This window comes from Bubalus bubalis, chromosome 2 (assembly GCF_019923935.1).
Source record: "Bubalus bubalis isolate 160015118507 breed Murrah chromosome 2, NDDB_SH_1, whole genome shotgun sequence".
NCBI classification, from domain to species: domain Eukaryota; kingdom Metazoa; phylum Chordata; class Mammalia; order Artiodactyla; family Bovidae; genus Bubalus; species Bubalus bubalis.
In genome coordinates, this window is record NC_059158.1 from 181,489,979 (window position 1) to 181,511,884 (window position 21,906).

General features: G+C 49.6%; 1 protein-coding gene and 1 long non-coding RNA gene across 4 annotated transcripts in view; one reads left to right on the plus strand and one right to left on the minus strand.

The window, feature by feature from the left end:
• TCEA3 (transcription elongation factor A3) overlaps positions 1-18,189 on the plus strand; it is a 44,687-nt gene extending 26,498 nt beyond the window's left edge. For all 3 annotated transcript variants that reach the window (XM_006056564.4, XM_044938128.2, XM_006056565.4), the window contains 6 exons: positions 2,712-2,875; positions 3,047-3,103; positions 7,089-7,243; positions 13,664-13,810; positions 15,503-15,574; positions 18,076-18,189. In XM_006056564.4, the coding sequence (XP_006056626.3) occupies positions 2,712-2,875; positions 3,047-3,103; positions 7,089-7,243; positions 13,664-13,810; positions 15,503-15,574; positions 18,076-18,084 (604 nt within the window). In that variant the 3' untranslated portion in view covers positions 18,085-18,189. The remainder of the gene's footprint in view (positions 1-2,711; positions 2,876-3,046; positions 3,104-7,088; positions 7,244-13,663; positions 13,811-15,502; positions 15,575-18,075) is intronic.
• Positions 6,090-21,578, minus strand: LOC123332236. The gene is made up of 3 exons (XR_006549048.1): positions 21,434-21,578; positions 20,973-21,049; positions 6,090-6,219 (listed from the first exon to the last, which is right to left on the minus strand). It is a non-coding gene; the product is annotated as an uncharacterized LOC123332236 (long non-coding RNA).
• Between the last annotated feature and the right edge of the window lie 328 nt (positions 21,579-21,906).

The window sequence follows — 21,906 nt, forward strand, 5'->3', positions numbered from 1 at the left end:
AATTCTTCACATGAGGTGGCCAAAGTACTGGAGTTTCAGCTTTAGCGTCATTCCTTCCAAAGAAATCCCAGCGCTGATCTCCTTCAGAATGGACTGGTTGGATCTCCTTGCAGTCCAAGGGACTCTCAAGAGTCTTCTTCAACACCACAGTTCAAAACCATCAATTCTTCGGTGCTCAGCTTTCTTTATAGTCCAACTATCACATCCATACATGACCACTGGAAAAACCATAGCCTTGACTAGACGGACCTTTGTTGGCAAAGTAATGTCTCTGCTTTTTAATATGCTGTCTAGGTTGGTCATAACTTTCCTTCCAATTAAACAATAACTCTCCATTCTCCCTTACCCCCAACACCTTTCTACATTCTGTCTCTATGAATTTGACTACCCTAGGGACTTCATATGACTTCATATGAGTGGAAGCTTACAGTATTTGTCCTTTTGTATTTGGCTTATTTCACTCATCATAATGTCTTCAAAGTTGTAACATGTTTCAGAGTTCTTTTCCTTTTATAGCTGAATAATATTCTGTTGTATCACATACCACAGTTTGTTTATACATTCATCTACTGATGGACAAACACTCAGGTTTATGTGTGTGCTCAGTCACTCAGTCATGTCTGACTACTCTTTGTGACCTTGTGGACTGTAGCCCGCCAGGCTCCTCTTTCCGTGGGATTCTCCAGGCAAGAATACTGGAGTGGGTTGCCATTTCCTTCTACAAGGGATCTTTCTGACCCAGGGATTGAACCTGCATTGGCAGTTGGATTTCCCATCACACCACCTGGGAAGCCCTGGACACTCAGGTTGCCTCCGCTTTTACTGGAGAACAGGAAGACAGGAAACTTCCTGTCTGAGCCATCAGCACAGAGGGACCGCTCATGATTGTCAAATATTACAAACCAAAAAAAAAGGTGTCTCTCATGACAAAAGCAGATATGTTCTTTAAGCAGACTTAGAAAATATGTATGTGAAAGAAGAAAATGAAAATCTCCTATAATCCCATCTAAGAGAGAGAATTGCTATTAACCTGGTGTTAGGACTTCCCTGGCAGTCTAGTGGTTAAGACTCTGAGCTTCCACTACAGGGGGTGCGGATTCAATCCCTGGTTGGGGAACTAAGATCCTGTATGCCATGCAGTGCAGCCAAAAAAAAAAAAAAAAAAAAAAGTTTTTGAAATGGTGTTACTGTTTGAATGTCTGTGATTCCCCAGAATTCATATGTTAAAATCCCAACCCCCCCAACGTGACTGTATTTGGACATAGGGCCATTAGGGAGGTAATTAAGGTTAAATAAGGTCCTAAGGATGGAGCCCTGATCCAGTAGGATTAGCGTCCTTAAAGGAGATCAGTCCTGGGTGTTCATTGGAGGGACTGATGTTGAAGCTGAAACTCTAATACTTTGGCCACCTGATGTGAAGAGCTGACTCATTGGAAAAGACCTGGATGCTGGGAAAGATTGAGGGCAGGAGGAGAAGGGGACGACAGAGGATGAGCTGGTTGGATGGCATCACCAACACAATGGACATGGGTTTGGGTGGACTCTGGGAGTTGGTGATGGACAGGGAGGTCTGGCATGCTGCAGTTCATGGGGTTGCAAAGGGGTAGACATGACTGAGTGACTGAACTGAACTGAACTGAAAAGACACCTCAGAACTTACTTGCTCTTTCTCCACCATGTGAGGGCTTAGCAAGAAGGTGGCTGCATAAAGCCCAGAAGAGAGCTCTGGCCAGAAATCAGATTAACGGACACCTTGATCTTAGACTTCCCAGTCTCCAGAATTGTGAGAAATGAATTGCTGCTAAGTAACATAGTGTATAGTATTTAATTATGGCAGTGTGAGCTGACTAGGAAACATGGTTATCCCTCCAGTGCATATATATTTGTGGCCTTTTAAGCCAAAACCAAAACGGGATGATTCTTAGGCAATGTATCGTAGGAGTTAAGAGCACAGGTATTGGAATCAGATTGATCTGGGTTCAAATCTTAGCGGTGTAACTTTAGGCAGATCTCTCCCTTGTTTCTTCATCTGCAAATGGTGGTGATTACAGTATCTACCTCCAAGGACTGCTCTGAGGTCCAAATTAGAAAATACTCCTAAAGGGCCTTGCACAGTTCCTGACACATGGTGAAAGCTGATTCAGTTCAGTTCAGCCAAAAGCCGATTAAGTGGTGGTAAATTCATTTTTCACTGGACTATAGCTCCTTGAACGAGGGAACTCTTCTGACTTGTCTGCTTTATGCCTTGTTCTCAGCACAGTACCTGGAGAATAGATGCCTAATATTTATCGAATGAGTAAACAGATGGTTCTATGAGAGCAGATGAGAGAGAGCAGCTAGCATGGTGGGTGATAGAGTTATTGGCATCGGACAGTGCTCTGCAACCTCTCAGCAGAGCACAGCGGTTGGCTAAGTGCCTGGGTACCAGTGTTCACCAACCTGGGTTTCAATTCTGGTTCTGCTGGTTTCCAGGTGTGCACATCTCTCTCTCTCTCTAAAACACACTTTAAAATACAACTCTAAAGTGGGGATAAGCATAGTACCAACCTCGGAGGATTAAATGAGATGATCCATGTCAAATGCCTAAAATAACACCTTCCTCATAGAGTTTTTATGAGGATTAAAGGAGATCATCCATGAAAACACTGGCGCTCAACAAAATGCTTTATTCGCTTGTTGTCAACATGTCTGTTACTGGTTGTCATCCTCAGATCAAACAGCAGCAAATCAAAAGCGGAGACCCCCAGAACACCCAGCAGCCCCTCGAGCCCCACGTTTGCCCCCTCCGTCTGCCTCCTGGCGCCCTGCTATCTCACGGGGGACTCCGTCCGGGACAAGTGTGTGGAGATGTTGTCTGCGGCTCTGAAGGCGGATGGTGAGAGAGCCTGAACCAGTGGCCGGGAGGGAAGGGCTCCCCAAGATCTGGGAGAGGTGGTTTTTCTCCACACCACAAAAGTGGTACAAGATGCTAGAGTCCCCTGTACAAACAGGCTTCACTGTCAAGCTCATCTTCAACTGATGCCTATGTTTCCCGAATCTCTTTTAGATGATTACAAGGACTATGGAGTCAACTGTGACAAGATGGCATCAGAAATTGAAGATCATATCCTTGAGCTGTGCCAGGGCTGTGGGCGCCTAAACTGTCCAGCAGCAGGTGTCCCAAATGCAAGGGATCCGGGACAGTGAGTGGGCTTGGCTGTTTAGAAGCAGTACCTAATTTCATGTGGAGAGCAATCTCACAGGGAAGGTTCCCTCATTCTACAGGTGAGGTTAACTGAGCCTCAGAGCAGCTAAGTCCTTGCCAAGGCTCATCAGCTAATAGTACTGGCAGAATTGAGGTTTGAACCCAGGAAGTGTGACTCTAGAACCTGAAGGTTGGGACTGCCCTGAACATCCAGTGGTTAGGACTCCACGCTTTCACTGCCAGGGGCCTGGGTTCAATCCCTTATTGGGGAACTAAGATCCTGCAAGCTGTAACAGCCAGAAAAACAGCGAAAAATAAAAAGAACCCGAGGGCTCAGGGCTCAGAGAGGCTGTGTCTTGACAGGTCTGGGTTGTGACATCATCGAGGAGGTGAAACAGAAAAAGAGGACCACATTCCTCATGTTCAGCCTTCCCTCTCTTCCTCCTCTGAAGATAACAACTCCCGTCTTTGACCCCCCCAAGTATGTACAGGCTCTGTGTCTTGGTCAGTCGACACTTCCTACCTCTGTAGATTGCCAGGGGAAATATCAATAACCTCAGATATGCAGATGATACCACCCTAATGGCAGAAGAGGAACTAAAGAGTCTCTTGATGAAAGGGAAAGAGGAGAGTGAAAAAGCTGACTTAAATCTCAACATTCAAAAAATGAAGATCATGGCATCAGGTAAAAAAGTGGGAAGAGTGACAGACTTTATTTTCTTGGGCTCCAGAAATCACTGAGGATGGTGATTGCAGCCATGAAATTAAAGGACGCTTGCTCCTTGGAAGAAAAGCTATGACAAACCTAGGCAGCATATTAAAAAGCAGAGACATCACTTTACCAACAAAGGTCCTTATAGTCAAAGTTATGTTTTTCCAGTAGTCATGTATGGATGTGAGAGTTGGACCATAAAGAAGACTGAGCATCAAATAATTGATGTTTTTGAACTGTGGTGCTGGAGAAGACTCTTGAGAGTTCCTTGGACTGCAAGGAGATCAAAGCAGTCAATCCTAAAGGAAATCAGTCCTGAATATTCATTGGAAAGACTGATGCTGAAGCTGAAGCTCCAATACTTTGGCCACCAGATGCAAAGAGCTGGCTCGCTGAAAAAGACCCTGATTCTGGGAAAGAGTGAGGGCAGGAGGAGAAGGGGATGACGGAGGATGAGATGATTGGTTGGCATCATTGACTCAGTGGACCTGAGTTTGAGCAAACTCCAGGGGATAGTGAAGGATGGCGAAGCCTGGCGAGCTTCATGGGGTCACCAAGAGTCAGACAAGACTTAGTGGCTGAACAACAACAACCTCTGTTAACACTTACAACAATCTCTGTGAGACAGGGCTGTTGTTGCCAGTTTACAGATGAGGCAACTGAGGCTCAGGAACTACTGAGTGTCAAAGCTGAACTGAAAACCTCAGTCTTTGGATTCCATGTCCTGAGTTCTTCCCCTATAGCCCATGTTCCCACCATCTGAAAGCAGCCTTGTATAGACAGAGGAGATGTCTGCTGTGTGGTCTGGCCAATTGAACTGAAAGTTTTTTGTCACTTTTTTTGTTGTCTTGCCGGGAAAGTCCCAAGGGCAGAGGAGCCTGGAAGGCTACGGTCCATGGGCTTGCAGAGTTGGACAAGACTGAGTGACCAGGAGTTACTTACTAACACTTACTTGTTGTATTGTTTTAGCAATGCCTTGAGCTTGCTGGGCCTTAGTTCCCCAATCAGGGATAGAACCCAGGCCCCCTGCCTGGAAACATGGTGTTCTAACCACTGAACCACCAGGGAAGTCCCAAGATTTCTGTCTTGAGAGAAGAAGGGCCTCCACACTGTGCCCCACTGAGTAAATGCATAGAATTCCTTTTACTGGAAACAAATCTTTGCATATCAAAGAAGTGTGGAGGCTGGGGACAGACTCCCCAGGGAACAGGGGTGTGAGTGTCCCATTGAGGCCCTTTCCTGGCCTCCTGGGCTCTACCTAGGGGCTCAGCAGGTTAGGGAAGGTACAGGGGCCAGTCTCAGAAAACAGATTTGCCTCCCTCGATCTCTTGCCTAAGAACCACCCTAATAGCCTCCAACACATCTCCTGGGAGTTTCCCTCCACCATCATTTGGTTATTAACCAGCACTTCTTGAACTAATCTCGTACCTGTCCAAGTTCACTTTCAAAATTTCTAATTAATTCAGGAGCACAGAACACGAGGCATCAGAGCTATCACGAGCTTCATCTTTGTTTTCTCCCGAACAGTTGTCCCTCCGAGAAGGTCCCTCCACCTTCAAGCCCAGTTAGAGACAAAAGGTGGATGACCCAGTGCATGGCCTCCGCTGCTGGCCTTCCGTCCTCTGAATGACCCTCTTCTGAAGGAAAGGCCATCAGAGCTGCACCAACAACCCTTCAGCTCTTTGTTCATAGGTGGTGGGAGGTCAGAGGGAGGAGGAGTTTGGGGGCCTGGAAGAACATGGCAGCCATGGGGCTCACATGTGCTCATGTTGGGGTGGGGAGGAGGTGGGGGGGCGGGAGGTCAGTGATGCCCAGGTCTGCTCCGCCTCATCCTCCTCTGTGGCCTTGATGAAAGGAGGCAGACTCAGGAAGAGGCGGACGAAAGGATCCTCAGCCCTGCTGTCCCCACTTATCAAGCACATCTCCACTTCCAAGGATCCCAAACGCATAAGATTTTTAAACAAATACTGGGGTTTTCAAGTGCATGAGAGCATATTCTTCCTTCTCACATTTTATTGTACTATACAAACAAAAACAGAAAAAATAAAAACCACCACCTTCCCTCCCACCACTTGGAGCTAGCCAGCTGTGTCCGTTTCTCCACATTCCCCACAGTTTCTTTCTCGTATATATAGGGGTTTTCCCAGAAAAGGCTTCATCTTCCTGATTCTTCTTGGCTTCGCGGAGGCCAAGAAAATGTGGCTGTGTTCCCTGAGCTCCTCCGGAGGAGGGAGGAGGGGGAGGGAGCAAGGAGGAGGCCCATCTGGGATGCAGCTTCTGGACAGAGAACTCCCTGTGGTCGGTGGCCAGGGATGACTTCCTGCTGGGTGAATGGAGAAGAGAGTGTTACCGTCAGGAGGGAGTCTGGCTTCCAGCCCTGCCTCTGCCGGGAATGTGCCCTGTGACCTCGAGCTAGGGCCTGTACCCTTTCTGAGCCTCAGCTTCCTCATCTATTAATGAGCAAAGTAACTGACCAGCAATTCCCAAAGTGCGTTCTGCAATAGGTATTCCTAGAGAAAAAGAGAGGAAGGGGAGGTTGGTCTGTGTTGTAATGTGCTCGGACACCAGATGAAACAAAAGCCAATGCATTCTTTATTGTAATACTTCCTAGAGCCTTAGATACGTGGCCCCCAATCTGATGTTTTCCTCTGACAGCTGGACTTAAAAGTGTCCAGGAGCCCTTCCAAACTAGGGGGTCATCGTCATCACTATCATCTTAGCCCCTAAAAGTTGAGCATTTGACACACCCCAACCACCACGCGAGTGCAGCGTGCAGCTTAGCTCAGGGAATCCTCATGACAACCTGTATTTTATGGAGAGGGAAGCCGAGGCACAAAGAGGTCGTGGGCTCACCTGAGGTCACACAAGAGGCTCAAACAAACCCAGACTGCCCATTCCTGGGGTCCCTGGCCCCACAGTGCTTGTGAGATGACCCGATCTCACCTTGAAGGCTGTTTCCTGTCCCCGATACGTGGCTGATCCCAAATGCCCACGTGAGGACCCTGACTTGGGGAGTCAGAGGCCATGAAGGGGTCTGACCCCTGTCCAAGTTGGGGGTACTCACTCGAGCACTTGGGGTGAGCCGAGTCCAAGCAAAGAGAGATGGCCTTGGGGCTCCTCGGGCTTCAGGGACTGGCTCCCCGTGCTCCCAGGCCCTTCTGTGAGTGGCTGGCTGGCCCTTGACTGTGTCACATATCTACCAGGAGCTCAAGAGCACGGACATGAAGTACCGGAACCGCGTGCGCAGCCGCATCAGCAACCTCAAGGACCCCAGGAATCCCGGCCTGAGGCGGAACGTGCTCAGCGGGGCCATCTCCGCGGGGCTCATTGCCAAGATGACGGCGGAGGTGAGGGTGGGGCCGGGGCCCCTCCAGTCTTGCCCGAGGCTGAGAGGCAGAGGCTTGCGACGCAGCGATGAGCCAGGGGCTACCTTAGCTAGGGACCATCTCGGACGCCCCATCCCTCAGGGCCTCTGGACCGTCAGAACAGTGAACACAGCTACCAGGTATTCTGCATTGCGCTCATCGCTTCAGGCACATGGGCCAGTTTAGCTTCACACCAACCAAGGCAGAAATGTTTATCATCTCCAGTCTTACATGTGAGGACACTGAAGTTCAGAGGATTTAACTGATTCGCCTGTGCACACAGCCAGAAAAGGGTGATGCCAGGAGCCAAGCTGTTCAGCCTCGGAGCATCTGCTCCTCCCCACTTTAGTTTGTTTGTTTGCTTGTTTTTGTTTTGGCTGCGCCAGGTCTTCATCGCAGTGCAGAGGTGGCGCTCGGGCTGTTGCTCCGTGGCCCGTGGGGTCTTAGCTCCCCTGCATCTGCATCCGCCGCATGTTGTTCTTGTTCGGTGGCTCAGTTGTGTCTGACTCTGCGACCTCGTGGACTGCAGCATGCCAGGCTTCCCTGTCCTTCACTGTCTCCCAGAGCTTGCTCGAACCAATGTCCATTGAGTCGGTAACACTATCCAACCATCTCATCTTCTCTTTCCTCTTTCTCCTCCTGCCTTCAATATTTCCCAGCATCGGGGTCTTTTCCAGTGAGTGGGCTCATCGCATCAGGTGGCCAAAGTATTGGAGCTTCAGCTTTAGGATTTCCTTTAGGATGGACTGGTTGGATCTCCTTGCAGTCCAAGGGACTCTTAAGAGGCTTCTCCAACACCACAGTTCAAAAGCATCAATTCTTCGACACTCAGCTTTCTTTATAGTCCAGCTCTCACATCCATACATGACTACTGGAAAAACCATAGCTTTGACTAGATGGACCTTTGTCAGCAAAGTAATGTCTGTGGTTTTTAATATGCTGTCTAGGTTGGTCATAGCTTTTCTTCCAAGGAGCAAGCGTCCCCCACATAGGAAGGCAGCTTCTTAACGACTGGACCACCAGGGAAGTCCTTCCTCCCTGCTTTGTGATCTGCCTCCCTCTTCTGCCTCGTTCAATCCTACATCCCATTCCCCAGCTCTGGGCCCAAGTCTGAATCAGAGTCCCTGACTCTATGGAGCACAATAGACATGTATACAAATATGTTTCATACAGAGGTGGTGGCTGCCATGATAGAGCCACTGTGAGAACTTAATAGGAAGGAAGGATTGACCCAGTGTGAAGGAGTCAGTAAGGGAAGGAAAAGGGAACAAGCCTGTTTGAGGGAGTATGTGCAGTGGTTAGAAGCTTGGGAGCTGCACCAAACGGCCCTGGTTTGACTTCTGCCTCTGCCGCTGAGCTATGATCTCAGACCAGCCACTTAACCTCGCTATGCCTCAGTTTTCTCATCTGTAAATTGGGAATAACAGCTATTTCATGAAGGACAGAATGAGTTAACACATGTAAAGTGTTTAAAGGGGCTTCCCTGGTGGCTCAGAGGTTAAAGCGTCTGCCTGCAGTGCGGGAGACCTGGGTTTGATCCCTGGGTTGGGAAGATCCCCTGGAGAAGGAAATGGCAACCCACTCCAGTATTCTTGCCTGGAGAATCCCATGGACGGAGGAGCCTGGTGGGCTGCCGTCTATGGGGTCGCACGGAGTCGGACACGACTGAAGCGACTTAGCAGTAGCAGCAGCAGCAACAACATATACCCAGGGTTACACATGCAACTTGGCTTAACAGGATCCTCTTTCCTTGTGAGGTGGCGCTGCAACTTAGATGGGAACCCAGCCTGCATTTCCATCTGCCTCTTACTCTGTGGCTCTGGGGTCCCTTTGCCTCTGTGTGTGTCATAAGAAAGCTATCATCAGAGTGTCTTACAGGCGGTCGCAGAGACATTGGGAAACTGGGCCCTGGAAAACCAACAGCAAGGTGTAGACATGGGTGTGAGCCGAGCCTGGCAAGTTCCCAGAAGCCCGAGGCTGGGACAGAGCTGGGTGCCTGAGTTAGGACAAAGGCTCCAGAAGTCTCAGCAAAGTAGCCAGCCAATTCTGGCCCCATCCAAGGACTATTCACTAGAACAGGGCAAGAGAATCAGGTGATCAACAGGCCCAAGAAGAGGCTGACCAGGCCAAGGACAGCAAGCCAGGACCCCACCAGGCCTCCCCGGGGATTGCCAGTGCCAGCCACCAAAGGGCCCCTGCCAGCAACCCAGGCAACAGAGGTCCAGGGGGCCTTCTTCTTGGGGTCAGCTTCTACTCTAGGCAGGAAATTTCTATAAGAAATATAGGATCGGAGCTTCCCTGGTGGCTCAGTGGTAAAGAATCCACCTGCAATGCAGAAGTCATGGGTTTGATCCCTAATCCGGGAAGCTCCCCCATTCTGAGGAGCAGCTAAGCCCGTGGGCCACAACTATTGACCCTGTGCCCTAGACCCCAGGAACCACAGCTACTGAAGCCTGTGTGTGCCCCAGAGCCCATGGTCTGCAACGAGAGAAGCCACTGCAATGGGAGGCCCAGGCACCACAACGGGAGAGCAGCCCTCACTCACCACAACTAGAGAAAAGCCTTCGTAACAACGAAGACCTAGCACAGCCAAAATAATAATAATGACATACAGGACCATTTTCGCTCCAATAAGAAAAATAACAGCTTGGACTACAAAGAAAGCTGAGTGGTGAGGAACTGATGCTTTTGAACTGTGATGTTGGAGAAGACCCTTGAGAGTCCCTTGGACTGCCAGGAGATCCAACCAGTCCATCCTAAAGGCAATCAGTCCTGAATATTCATTGGAAGGACTGATGCTGAAGCTGAAACTCCAATACTTTGGCCATCTAATGCGAAGAACTGACTCATTGGAAAAGACCCTGATGCTGGGAAAGATTGAGGGCAGGAGAAGGGGACGACAGAGGACGAGGTGGTTGGATAGCATCACCAACTTGATGGACATGAGGTTGAGTAAACTCTAGGAGTTTGTGATGGATAGGGAGGCCTGGTGTGCTGCAGTCCTTGGGGTTGCAGAGTCGGACACGACTGAGCGACTGAACTGAACTGAACAGGACCATTGTTGCTCCAATAAGAAAAATAACAGCTTGGGGTTGGGCTGCCTGCTATGCTGTGGCTCAGAAGACAGGGGCTCCCATCAGACAGAGCCTGGCGAAGCAGATGCCCACGTGTGACTGGCCATCCCTCTCTGCCTCCTGGGTCTCCCTAACTCCTTTTCTATGTCTCTTTCTGGGTCCACCTGATGCCCTCATGTTTCCTTCGTCTGGCTTTTCCTCTCACACCCAGATGATTCAGAGAATGGGGTGGATTCTGAGATACCCCTTAGAACTGTTGAGTGGATACATTGGCAGCCTGCAGGGAGAGGGGTTTTGTCTGCTCCCAGCGTCAAGGCCAGTGCCTGCTGTGTCTTACTACTACTACTAAGTCCCTTCAGTCGTGTCCGACTCTGTGCGACCCCATAGACAGCAGCCCACCAGGCTCCGCCATCCCTTGGGTTCTCCAGGCAAGAACACTGGAGTGGGTTGCCATTTCCTTCTCCAATGCATGAAAGTGAAAAGTGAGAGTGTAGTCACTCAGTCTTAAGTGCTCAACAAATATGTTTCAAATTCACCTTGTACGTGACGTGAAGATCCAGTGTCATCGCTTACTTCCCTCATTTTCAACCTTATTTTTCATATTACTGTACTGACTCCATGTGTCTCTGATGTGCTTCCTAAATAAGGCAGGCAAAGATAAGTAAATGGATTGATGAGTGGATAGATTTTTTTTTTCCTGTTCTCTCTCTCACTCTCTTGTTTCATTGAAGTTTAGTTGATTTCCTGGTCTGTTTCTTAGCTGGAACAGTCTGACCCTGGCCTGGTCTCCCACATTCCTCACCTTGAACCCACCCCAAATACCCTTCCCCAAACACGTTAGTCTTGTCCTCTGATCTCTCACATCTATTATTCTCTTCCTCTGGAATGTGCCATGCCCCTTGGGAAGTTGTGCTTATCTTTCAAGTCTGGTGAAGGTGCCAATTTCTTTAATGAGCCTCCCTGCCCCCAGGCAGTTAGCCACTAGTCAGGCTTTCCCTGCACTTTGCAGACCTTTGCTTTAGTTCCAAAGACACTGATGCTGGGACAGATTGAGGGCAGGAGGAGAAGGGGGTGACAGAGGATGACATGGTTGGATGGCATCACTGACTCAATGGATGAGTCTGAGCCAACTCCAGAAATAGTAAAGGACAGGGAAGCCCGGTGTGCTGCAGTCCATGGGGTCGCAGAGTCAGACACCACTGAGCAACTGAACAACACTATCTTGAAATCTTAGGTGAATGCTTGGAGACAGGAGCCAAATACCTGAGACAGGAACCAAATCATATCTCAGTCCATAGGGCTTAGAGGCAGTGGTGGACTGTCGGTGCTGATTGTGTGTAGCTATTCCCAACTCTGCGTTCAGTTACATCACATCAGTAGCTTGAAAGGCTGTGGTGGGATTGTTTACGCCATGGAAATTGGTGGATGCTGCAAATCAGCCACCCGCTGTGGCCAAAGCCAGTTTACCAGCATGTCAGTGCTATGAAAGGCATTCAAGAGATTGATATCCAATACACTTTGAAAGAACAAATATAGTATGCTCTGGAAAGTCCCCCAACATTAAAGTCAGCTGCTTTTTGCTTATATAGCCTGGGTTGACTTGTGGGCTTTCCCGGTGGCTCAGCAGTAAAGAATCCACCTGCAGTGCAGGAGCTGCAGGAACCGTGGGTTCGATCCCTGGGTCGGAAAGATCCTCTGGAGAAGGAAGGGCAACCCATTCCAGTTTTCTTACCTGGGAAATCCTATGGACAGAGGAGCCTGGCAGGCTACAGTCTGCGGGGTCGAATAGAGTCGGAAACAACTGAGCACGATGACTTGCTTTGTCTATACCCCTGCCTGTGGTTAGGACCTAGTCCTTGCACTTGACACAGTAGGAGTTAAGCTTTCATGTACACAGGATGACTTGGCTGCTACTGCTAAGTCACTTCAGTCGTGTCCAACTCTGTGCGACCCCATAGACGGCAGCCCACCAGGCTCCCCCATCCCTGGGATTCTCTAGGCAAGAATACTGAAGTGGGTTGCCATTTCCTTCTCCAATGATAACTTCGGGGCACTAGTAAAAATGCATATTCCTGCGCCTGCCCATAGAGTTTTGGATTCATAGGAATCTGCATTTTATTAGGAAACACAATTGGTTATAATGCAGAAATCAGCACACAAGATTTGTTTGACCTTTGGGCCAACTCTGTTCTCCACGGTTTAAGGGGTCAGGCTAAACGGTAGTAATTAAAATGTTTAGCCTGTGCCAGATCCTCTTTTTTTTTTTTTTAATTTGTAAATGCCACAAGGTGTGTAGGATCTCAGCTCCCCAACCAAGGATTGAGCCTTGTCCACAGCAGTGAAAGCAGCAAGTCCTAACCACTGGACCACCAAGCTCCCCAGATTCTCTTTTAACCTTAGGTTCAGGGGATTCCCTGGCAGTCCAGTAGTTAGGACGCCACACTTCCACTTCAGGGAGCATGGGTTCCATCCCTAGCAGGGAACTAAGATTCTACATGCTATGTGCTGAAGCAAAAAAAAAAAAAAAAAAAAAATTAGCTTCAGCCATCTTCCTCCCCCTAAACTGAGGCTAACTAGAGCTCTCTCCAGCTTGGGTGTCCCCCTGTCTTCTGGAAGAAGGTCAAGGCAAGTGAGATGTCTAGGGAGATAGACAAAACAAAGGGGAGGGCCTGGATAATGCATAGACTGGGTGTCTACAGGGAGCTGACAGGAGATGGAAGGCTCTATTCTATAGGAACATTATAGAAAAAGATGTTCATGATGCAATCACGGGTGAGCAGTCAGTGGTGTGAACCCAGGAGCCTCGGGTCCTGCTTGGGTCGGGTAGCTGCAGTAAGTTGTAGAGAGTTGAGGCCAAGGTTCCCACCAGGCAGAATGGCCTGGCTGAACGGTAATCACAGCTTAGACAGGCTTTCAGTCAAGTTCAGCCCGGAAGGACACGGGGAACATCACAGATCACGGGATCAGTGGTCAAATAAGCTTAAGCAGGAAGGTTCAGGCAGGTTCCTGAGGTCCTTGGAGGGCGTTGTGAGCACCAGAGCTGAGAAAATGTACACGAGATTGCTGACTCTGGGCGGACGCTGTTTGTCTTGTGCTCTCCCGTACTTGCCTTGCTGTACTTGGCCTGGTCAGAGCCCGGGGTTTGACCTGCCACCCAGAGGCAGAACGGGGACTCTTCCCGTAAAGCCTTGCCCCAGCCGGGACAGGGCCAGGCTTCCTTCCAGTCCAGAATGTCCCCCTTCCTCTGTTCAAGCTCCCTGAAACCCTGGTGTGGGGTAGGGCTCCTGGGGGCTCCCTAGCCCTGAAGGGCACACTCCTTTTTCTCCAGGAAATGGCTAGTGATGAGCTGAGGGAACTGAGGAATGCCATGACCCAAGAGGCCATCCGTGAGCACCAGATGGCCAAGACCGGCGGCACCACCACCGACCTCTTCCAGTGCAGCAAGTGCAAGAAGAAGAACTGCACCTATAACCAGGTATGGCGTGGGGGTGGGGACCAGAAGGAGCTGAGGGACACGCCAGCAGGGAGGAGGGGCTACAACGCTAGGCTGCGGAGAGGGGCACGTCTTGGTTCACCAGCATGGTGCATCTGTGGCTTCTAGAAAATATGCAGAGAGACGCACCCAGAGAGAAGCACCCAGATCTGTGTGAGGTGCGACCAGATCTGTCCTGCAGCCAGCATAAGAAGGACCAGACCTACAGGGGCACAGAACTTCTGCAGAGTCACAGATGGTTGGAAGAGAACTTGGCAATAAAAACTCTGCTTCCTCACTTCACACACGGGGAGACTGAGGTCCAGAGCGGACAGGCTTTGTCTAAAGCGGCAAAGACGGTTAGTGGCAGAAAGAATAGTAAGCCCAGATCCAGACCTTTCTGCCTCCAGTCCAGCCAACTTGGTGGTAAAGCTTAAGGGACTGAGCCCTGAGTCCTGAGGGTGAAGACCACTGCCCTGGCCTGGCCTCCTGTTTCTGGGTTACACATGTTATGCCATTGAGGCACCAATATTCTTGGATTTGGATTAGTGCTCTGTTATTCTGGCTCAGACGGTAAAGCGCCTGTCTACAATGCGGGAGACCTGGGTTCAATCCCTGGGTCAGGAAAATCCCCTGGAGAAGGAAATGGCAATCCACTCCAGTACTATTGCCTGGAAAATCCCATGGACAGAGGAGCCTGGTAGGCTACAGTCCATGGGGTCCCAAAGAGTCGGACACGACAGAGCGACTTCACTTTCTGTTATTCTAGAACTCTATTCATTCCCCCATCTGCTTGTCAAGCAAGCACCTTGCCCCTGGGGACATGTGGTTGCAGCAGAAATACAGTAGTCAGCCCTGCCTTCCAGGAGTCCCTTGGAGAATTCCTATGCAGGAATCAAAGATGTGTGTGCAGGTTCCTGCTCTCTGCGGAGTTCTCTCTCCTGGGGTGTCATTGCTCTGCAGTGACAAGGCCGTGCTGTGCTGTGTCCTCCTGGCCCGCGGCTGGGCACACTCATTAGCCGGGGACTCCCTCCCATCCCACAGACACCAGCTGACACCATTCACAGCTAAGAGTCTTCAAAGCCACAACTTGCTACATGTCATGGCCGTCCAGGATGGGCTGCAGAAAATCAGAACAGCAGTTGTTACATCCAGAAATGCCCAGGATTTGCTGGGGCAGACCTGGTTTCTGGACCTGAACGGTCTAGTTAAAGGGATAAGAAACCAGAAAACAACACTAAATATCCCCCATGACCTTCAAATCCTCTTTCCTCTCCGGGCTTCCGTTCTTCCACCTGTAAAATGAAGAAGAAACGGAATGATCCCTAAGAGTGCTTCCAGCTCACTCAGTTCTGATCAGAGAGGTACATCCAATGGGATGTGTTCATTTTTCCTGTAGGAGATGAGTCTTGAAGCAAGAGAAGAGAGGTCAGTCAGTTCAGAAGGATCAACAAGAAGAGTGCAGAGGTCAGGCTGAGCCAGTGAGATACTGGAAGGGAGTCGAGAGGCCTGGGAGGAGAGAGGAGAACATATGCACACACAATGGAGTCTCAGTGGTGAAGGCACTGCCAAAGTGGCATGGGAATAATGGCGCCAGCCTCTGCGATTTGACCTACTTCTACAGTGGGAGCCGTGGCAGGTCCAAGAGCGGGGTGGGCGACTTCACGAGTGGTCCCGCTCTCTTTTTTCTCTCAGGTGCAGACACGCAGCGCTGATGAGCCCATGACGACCTTTGTCTTATGCAACGAGTGTGGCAATCGCTGGAAGGTCTGTATGTCTGTATCTTTCTTCCTCCCCTGTCATCCTCAGGAGCCGCCCCACTTAAGAAGTAGTAGGCGCACAGCTCCAAACGGGGGCTGGGGGGCAGTTTGCCAGCCTGCACAGAGCAGGTCTGCAGAGCTGGAGATAGTGGTGCATTGTTGGGAAGGCAAGGCCAGAGGACACATGTGTGTGCATGTTTTTGTTTCAGAAAGCACCCAGCTGGGGTGGGGACAGCAGCCGGCATTTTATCACAGGATGGGCAAGTCTGTCATTTGAACACAGATGGAGATCCTGAGATCCCCGGGGTTGCGGGGAGGGCGGGGTGGGAAGGAAAAACAATAGCCCTCTGCACTTGGACCACACCTCTCTGCAAAGTGCTTCCACAGATGATATTTCCTTTGAGCCTGGTCACAGCCAGGGAGGTGGGGACAACTGAGCCCTGTCAAACAGGCACTACTCTCAAATGCACACAGGTCGTCCTCCCCTCCTAAGGCAGCTCTGGAAAAGCCTTACGTTACCCCAGGCTGTCACCCAGGCAGCCCCAGCTCCCGCAAAGGGTTTTCAGGCATGGGAGCCAAGCAAAGGCTGCTCCTGGAGTGCTCCTTCCCACCCCGTCTTCTGAACCACCTGAGTGTGGTCACATGATTAATGTCCCCTTCCAGTGCCATCTGATTTGCATGTGTGCTGTGTGATGTCTGGGTCACCGGGCAGCCGGCAGGGTGCTTCAAAAGTTGTAAGGTACTTAGCGAGGACTGAGCATGAGACTGAAGTCAGGAGCCCTGGTTTCCCGTCTCCACTCTGCCCTACTCGCTGTGTGACCCTGAGCATGTCACCCACCTCCCTGAGCTAAAGGGTGATGCTAACGCCTTTCTCCCGGGCTGATTATGAAGACTATTACATACGTACACATGCTTTGCAACAACTACGAGAAATGTTCCTTCATAATATTACTCTCACTTTGAGATGAGGAAATCAAGCTACTGAAATGGTTAACGAGCATAAAGTCAAGCAGTTTGGAGCATGGAAAGACAGTGCTCCAAATTCCTGACCTTTCTATGACTTTACGAAGGGCCTTGACGGCCCTGGGGCCTCATAAGAACTGCCATGTTTTTTTAGAGTAAAAGTCAGATGATTATGTATTTTCTTCTTTCATTCACCTGTTGAGCACTTAGAGGTGAAGCCAGGATAATGGCATACTGGTTTCAAGCACGGGCTTGGGTATCAGGCTCAAATCCTAGCTTTATCACTCACAAAGTGACTTTGCCAAGTGCCCTGAACTCTCTAGGCCTGGATTTCCTCATCTATAAAATAAGGGTAGGAATATAGCCCACAGAGCTATTTTGAGGATTAGAGAAGGTAATACATGTAAAAAATAACAGGGCCTCTGACAGCTCAAATGGTATCTTTGTCAAATTAGGGAAAGGTGTTCTTCCTCCAGGTAGATGTAGCCTTGCACTTGGGTCCAGAACTTGGGAAACAGCAGGGATGGAGTTTCAGCCCCAGCCTGCTCCTGTGGGGAGGCTCTCTTGTGAACAACCTGTACAACCACACAAAAAAGTCCTGAGCATATATGTGCCTGGTGCCTAGAAACCACCATTCTTATTATTCACAGTTGTTACCTGTTAGTATCATGGGAGCTTGCAAGTCATTTAACCTGTCTGAGCTACTTCTTTCCCTGTGAAAATGCAAGTATTATAATGGTGCTTATCTCACAGGGTAACTATGAGGAGGAAATGAGTTGATATATGTTAATACTGCTTAGCCCAGAGTAACTGCTCAATAAATGGTAGCTTTTATGAGTGTTACTGTTGGGCAAAAGACATTCTACATGCTCCAAACCCAGCTCCTCCTCCCTGATTCCCAGAGAGAAACTGGAATTTGGAAGTTGGAGAGGCAGATCCCACTAGAGGTGGCAGCTACGTGGCTTCGAACAAAATTTTCAGGTAGTGTCCGCTGCCATGTGGGAGGCCTACTGTCTAACCAAGCTATGAGTAATAATCATGGTGATGTTTCTGACCATAAATTGAGAGCCCACCACATGTCCAGCATCAAATTTCCATTCATTGCTTGATGATCTTTTTCTTCATGGATCGGCATTATGGTCCCATTTTACAGATGAGTGATTTGTTCAGGGTTGCACTGCTAAGAGTGACAGGGCGGGGATCTGGACTGGTCTGTGTGGCCCCAGGCTTCCCAGGTGGCTCAGTGGTAAAGAACCTGCCTGCCAACACAGGAGACGCAGGTTTGATCCCTGGGCTGGGAAGATCCCCTGGAGGAGGAAACGGCAACCCACACCAGTATTCTTGCCTGAAAAATCCCATGGACCGAGGAGCCTGGCGGGCTACAGTCCGCGGGGTCGCAAAGAGTCGGACACGACTGAGTGAATGAACGCAATCCTGTGTGGCACCAGACCCCACCTTCCCCTTCACGTCCCCTCCACATGCCTTTACCCTCTTCGAGTGGTGCAAAGAAAGTTCTAAAACGCTGTTGCCTTCTTGGTTTTGTAGTTCTGCTGACAGAACCACCAACCAGGATTTCAGTGAACAAGGTGAGGAAGAACAAAGAGAAACCACCAAGCCCTTCGTAAACTGGAGAAAAATAAAAATTAAGATGAAGAGAAATGCTGAACTCTGAATGGGGCATTAGGGATCAGAGGGAGAATTCCTTTACAAATTAATAATCATTTATCAATAGGGATGGGCTTCCCAGGTGGCTCAGTAGGGAAAGAATCCCCCTTTTGATGCAGGAGTTGCAGGAGACGTGGGTTCGATCCCTGGGTTGGGAAGATCTGCTGGAGGAGGAAATGGCAACCCACTCCAGTATTCTTGCCTAGAAAATTCCACGGATAGGGGAGCCTGGTGGGCTTCAGTCGATGGGGTCACAAAGGGTCGGACACAACTGAGCACAGTAGAGCAGCCGCACATTGATAGGCGCTGGCGAATGGGGGAGGCCAACGGGTGTGATTCTAAGTCCATGTGGGCAGACCTCTTGGAGAAACTCAAGACTTCAGAGCCCCAGAGCTAAGGGGCAGTATATTTGATAGTAGTTGGCAGACCTTTGCTTTGAGTTCCTTCCCTCACATCTGAACCTCTCAGTCTTTTCTGAGTTGAAAAATACCAGACTGACTCAGATCTTACCCACTCCACTGTGAGTCACACGTGCGGAACAGTTGGCACACAGCATCAAATTTGGCTAAGGCAGACATGACTTCCACACCATGTAGGAAGATCTCTTCCCCGCCCCTCATCTCTTCTCAAATGTTCTGCTCTTCCCTATTCCTAGCTGATCTGGGGGGCAGGGCTCTGAGGACTCCAGACCTGGTCCCTCTAGGTAGACCATACATCATCTTGAGCTCAGAGTTTCTGAGTGAAGAAGCGGTGCCTGAGTTGGTGGCCCCCGGGAGATCCTGAGCCTTGGAACCCGTCAGGCCCAGGCAATGCGTTCCTCACAGCTCTGTTGTGCCCTGAGCTACAGAGGAAGTCTGCAGGGCACAAGGCCCCTGTTGTGCTTCTCCCACTATGAAGTTGGCTTGCTTTTTAAGCCAATAGGAAACTTTAGGCAAAGCTGGAACCTTCTGAAAAAGCCCTGGGAGCAGGTCTGGTGCATCTGTCCTGAGTCTCAGTCTCTGACTGTCCCTGGCCTTCCAGCAGCCCTAGGCTGAGCCTCCTGGACGCTTGTTTCCTGAAATAGCTAACTCATAAGAGCTTGTGAAACAAAAAGAGGTTTCCCAGGTGGCTCAGTGGTAAAGAATCCACCTGCCAATGCAGGATACATGGGTTCAATCCCTGGGTTAGGAAGATCCCCTGGAGAAGGAAATGGCAGTCCACTCCAGTATTCTTGCCTGGAGAATCCCATTGTCAGAGGAGCTTGGCGGGCTCTAGTCCCCGGGGTCACAAAAAGTAGGACACGACTTAACAACTGAGCACGCAGGAGCTTGTGAACTCCTGGGAGCTTGGGCAAGTCCCTTAACCTCTCTGAGTCATTTACTTACTCGTTAAAAGTGGGAGTGGGAAAAAAAAAAAAAGTGGGAGTGGGCCTAGTGCCTGCTTCACAGCATTTCCATCTGCCTTGGGGCTCACTCTTAGGGCAGGTTTTTGGGGTAACTTCAGCTCACATTTCTTATGTGCCCTGGCATCATCCACTCTGGAATTTGTGATAACTTTCCTCTTTCTATCCAACCGCCTCTTCCTATAGATGAAGCCTGTAAATAAACTGTACAGAAACCCGCCACCATCTCCAGCTTTTTAGCAGTCAGATGTGGGATGGGTCCTTTGGGAAGATGGAAAATTCACTCACAGAAGGTACAATACCCAAAGCTCATAAATATCAGATCCAAGACTGAAACTCTGGTCTTCTGCTTCCTGTCATTGTGCTTGAGGCTATGAGAGATGCAGGGCCAGACACAGTGCTCTGCCCCTACCTTCCAGGAACCCTCAGCCTGGCAGGGAAAGAGACCCACAGGCACAGACTCCACACCAGATGGGATGGTGGCATGTGATACATGCCTGAGGTATGAATATTACCTGCAGGAAGGCAGAGGGACGTTGCTTAAGATACCCAGGTACTTCTTCAGCTGTAATAAGGGTGGGAATCCCCTGAGGATCATATTAAAATGCAGATACTCTGATTCAGTGGGTCTGGGGTGGGCCTGAGAGTTTGTTTATTTCCAATAAGCTCCCAGGTGATTCCAGCGCTGCTGAGCCACAGTCCACGCTTTGAGTAGTCATGGTTGAGATAGCTAGACTTTTCTCTGCAATATCTTAAGCCTCCCTCCAAATGTCTAGAAATCAAAAGCAGAGGGCTTCCATCATGGCTCAGTGGTAAAGAACTTGCCTGCCAATGCAAAAGACATGGGTTCGATCCCTTAGGTTTGATCCCTGATTTGGGAAGACTCCACACGCCATGGAGCAACTGAGCCTGTGCACCCAGCTACTGAAGCCCAGGAGCCCTAGAGCTGGGGCCCTGCAACAAGAGAAGCCACCGCAAGGAGAACCCCGCACACTGCAACTAGAGAGGAGCCCCCGCCCTCCGAAAGTAAAGCCCGCGCAGCAAGGAAGACCCAGCACAGCCAAAACAAATAAATAAAAGCCCACGCAGTACAACAAAGAGAAGCCCCGCTCACCACAACTAGAGAATGACTGAGCAGAGTAACAAAGTGCAGCCAAAAATAAAAATACATAAATTGTTTTAATACATAATTTAAAAAAAATAGAAGGCAAGGGAATACTCGATGGATGATGGAAGTATGTCAAAAGGACACAGAAATCACCTGGTCAAGGCTCCCATTGGGAAAATAAGGACCCAGTAGATCACCCCTCCCCAAATGGATTCAACAACAACAACAACAAAAAATGCAGAACAAAATATCAACCACTACTGATATAATAATGTCAATAAATGCTACTTTGGGGCTATTTAAAGATGGCAGCCTGGGCGATCTTCAGTCCTCACTTCTCCATCTGAATATCCATTGTGCTTCTGCTGTCACAGGGATTTACAGCAAAGGAAAAAACACAAAACTGAATCTCCACCCTGAATAACCTTACTGTTTACAAAGGAGATGAGTCAGAGTAAACAGCAGAAGAACAAGTCGTCTCCAGTTCCCACATCTATGCAGTTCACATCTACGTTCACAAGAGGACACAGAAAAGCATGAATAGGCCTCAGACTGTCGGTCAGCAGGCATCAGGACCTTCCCAGCCAGTCTTCCTGTATCCACTCGGGACCCCCTCCAATTCACGCTCTCCACGGCACTGACCAGAATAGGCTTTTTGAAACTGCAAATCTGATCACGTTGCAGCCCCCCTCTCCATCACCCCCCTTTACAGCCCTCCATGTTTTCCCACTGCTTGTGGCAGAGCCTACCAGGTCCTGCGGTGCTGCCTCGGCCTCTCCCTGACCCTCGGTGCTCCAGCCACACGGGTCAAGCTGTGCTCTTTATCACGTGGGCTTTGCATTCACTGTTGTCGGGAACACGTGGTTTAACCCATGCCCTCCGTAATTTCAAAGATGAAGAGAGTGTGAGCTGCAAGGGAGTTAGTATTAATTCTACCTCCCCCGAAGGCTTCCTAGGGGCAGAGAATGCTACCTTTCCAAGGGGTGGTGGTGGGGGCGGTGTTGGGAAAAGGATGACCTTAGGGGAGACAGAAGCAACAGACAGTCTCACCAGGAATGCTAGGGCCAAAAGACCGTGAAAACCAGTCAAGATCCTACAATCAGTTTAGATGATTTCAAGCATTACAGAAACCTGAAATACTATAGAAAAGTCTTAGTAGTCTCATCCAGACTACCAAATTCGGTCTTAGATCTGGGGGTCTGTTTTTTTCTTTTTTTTTGAG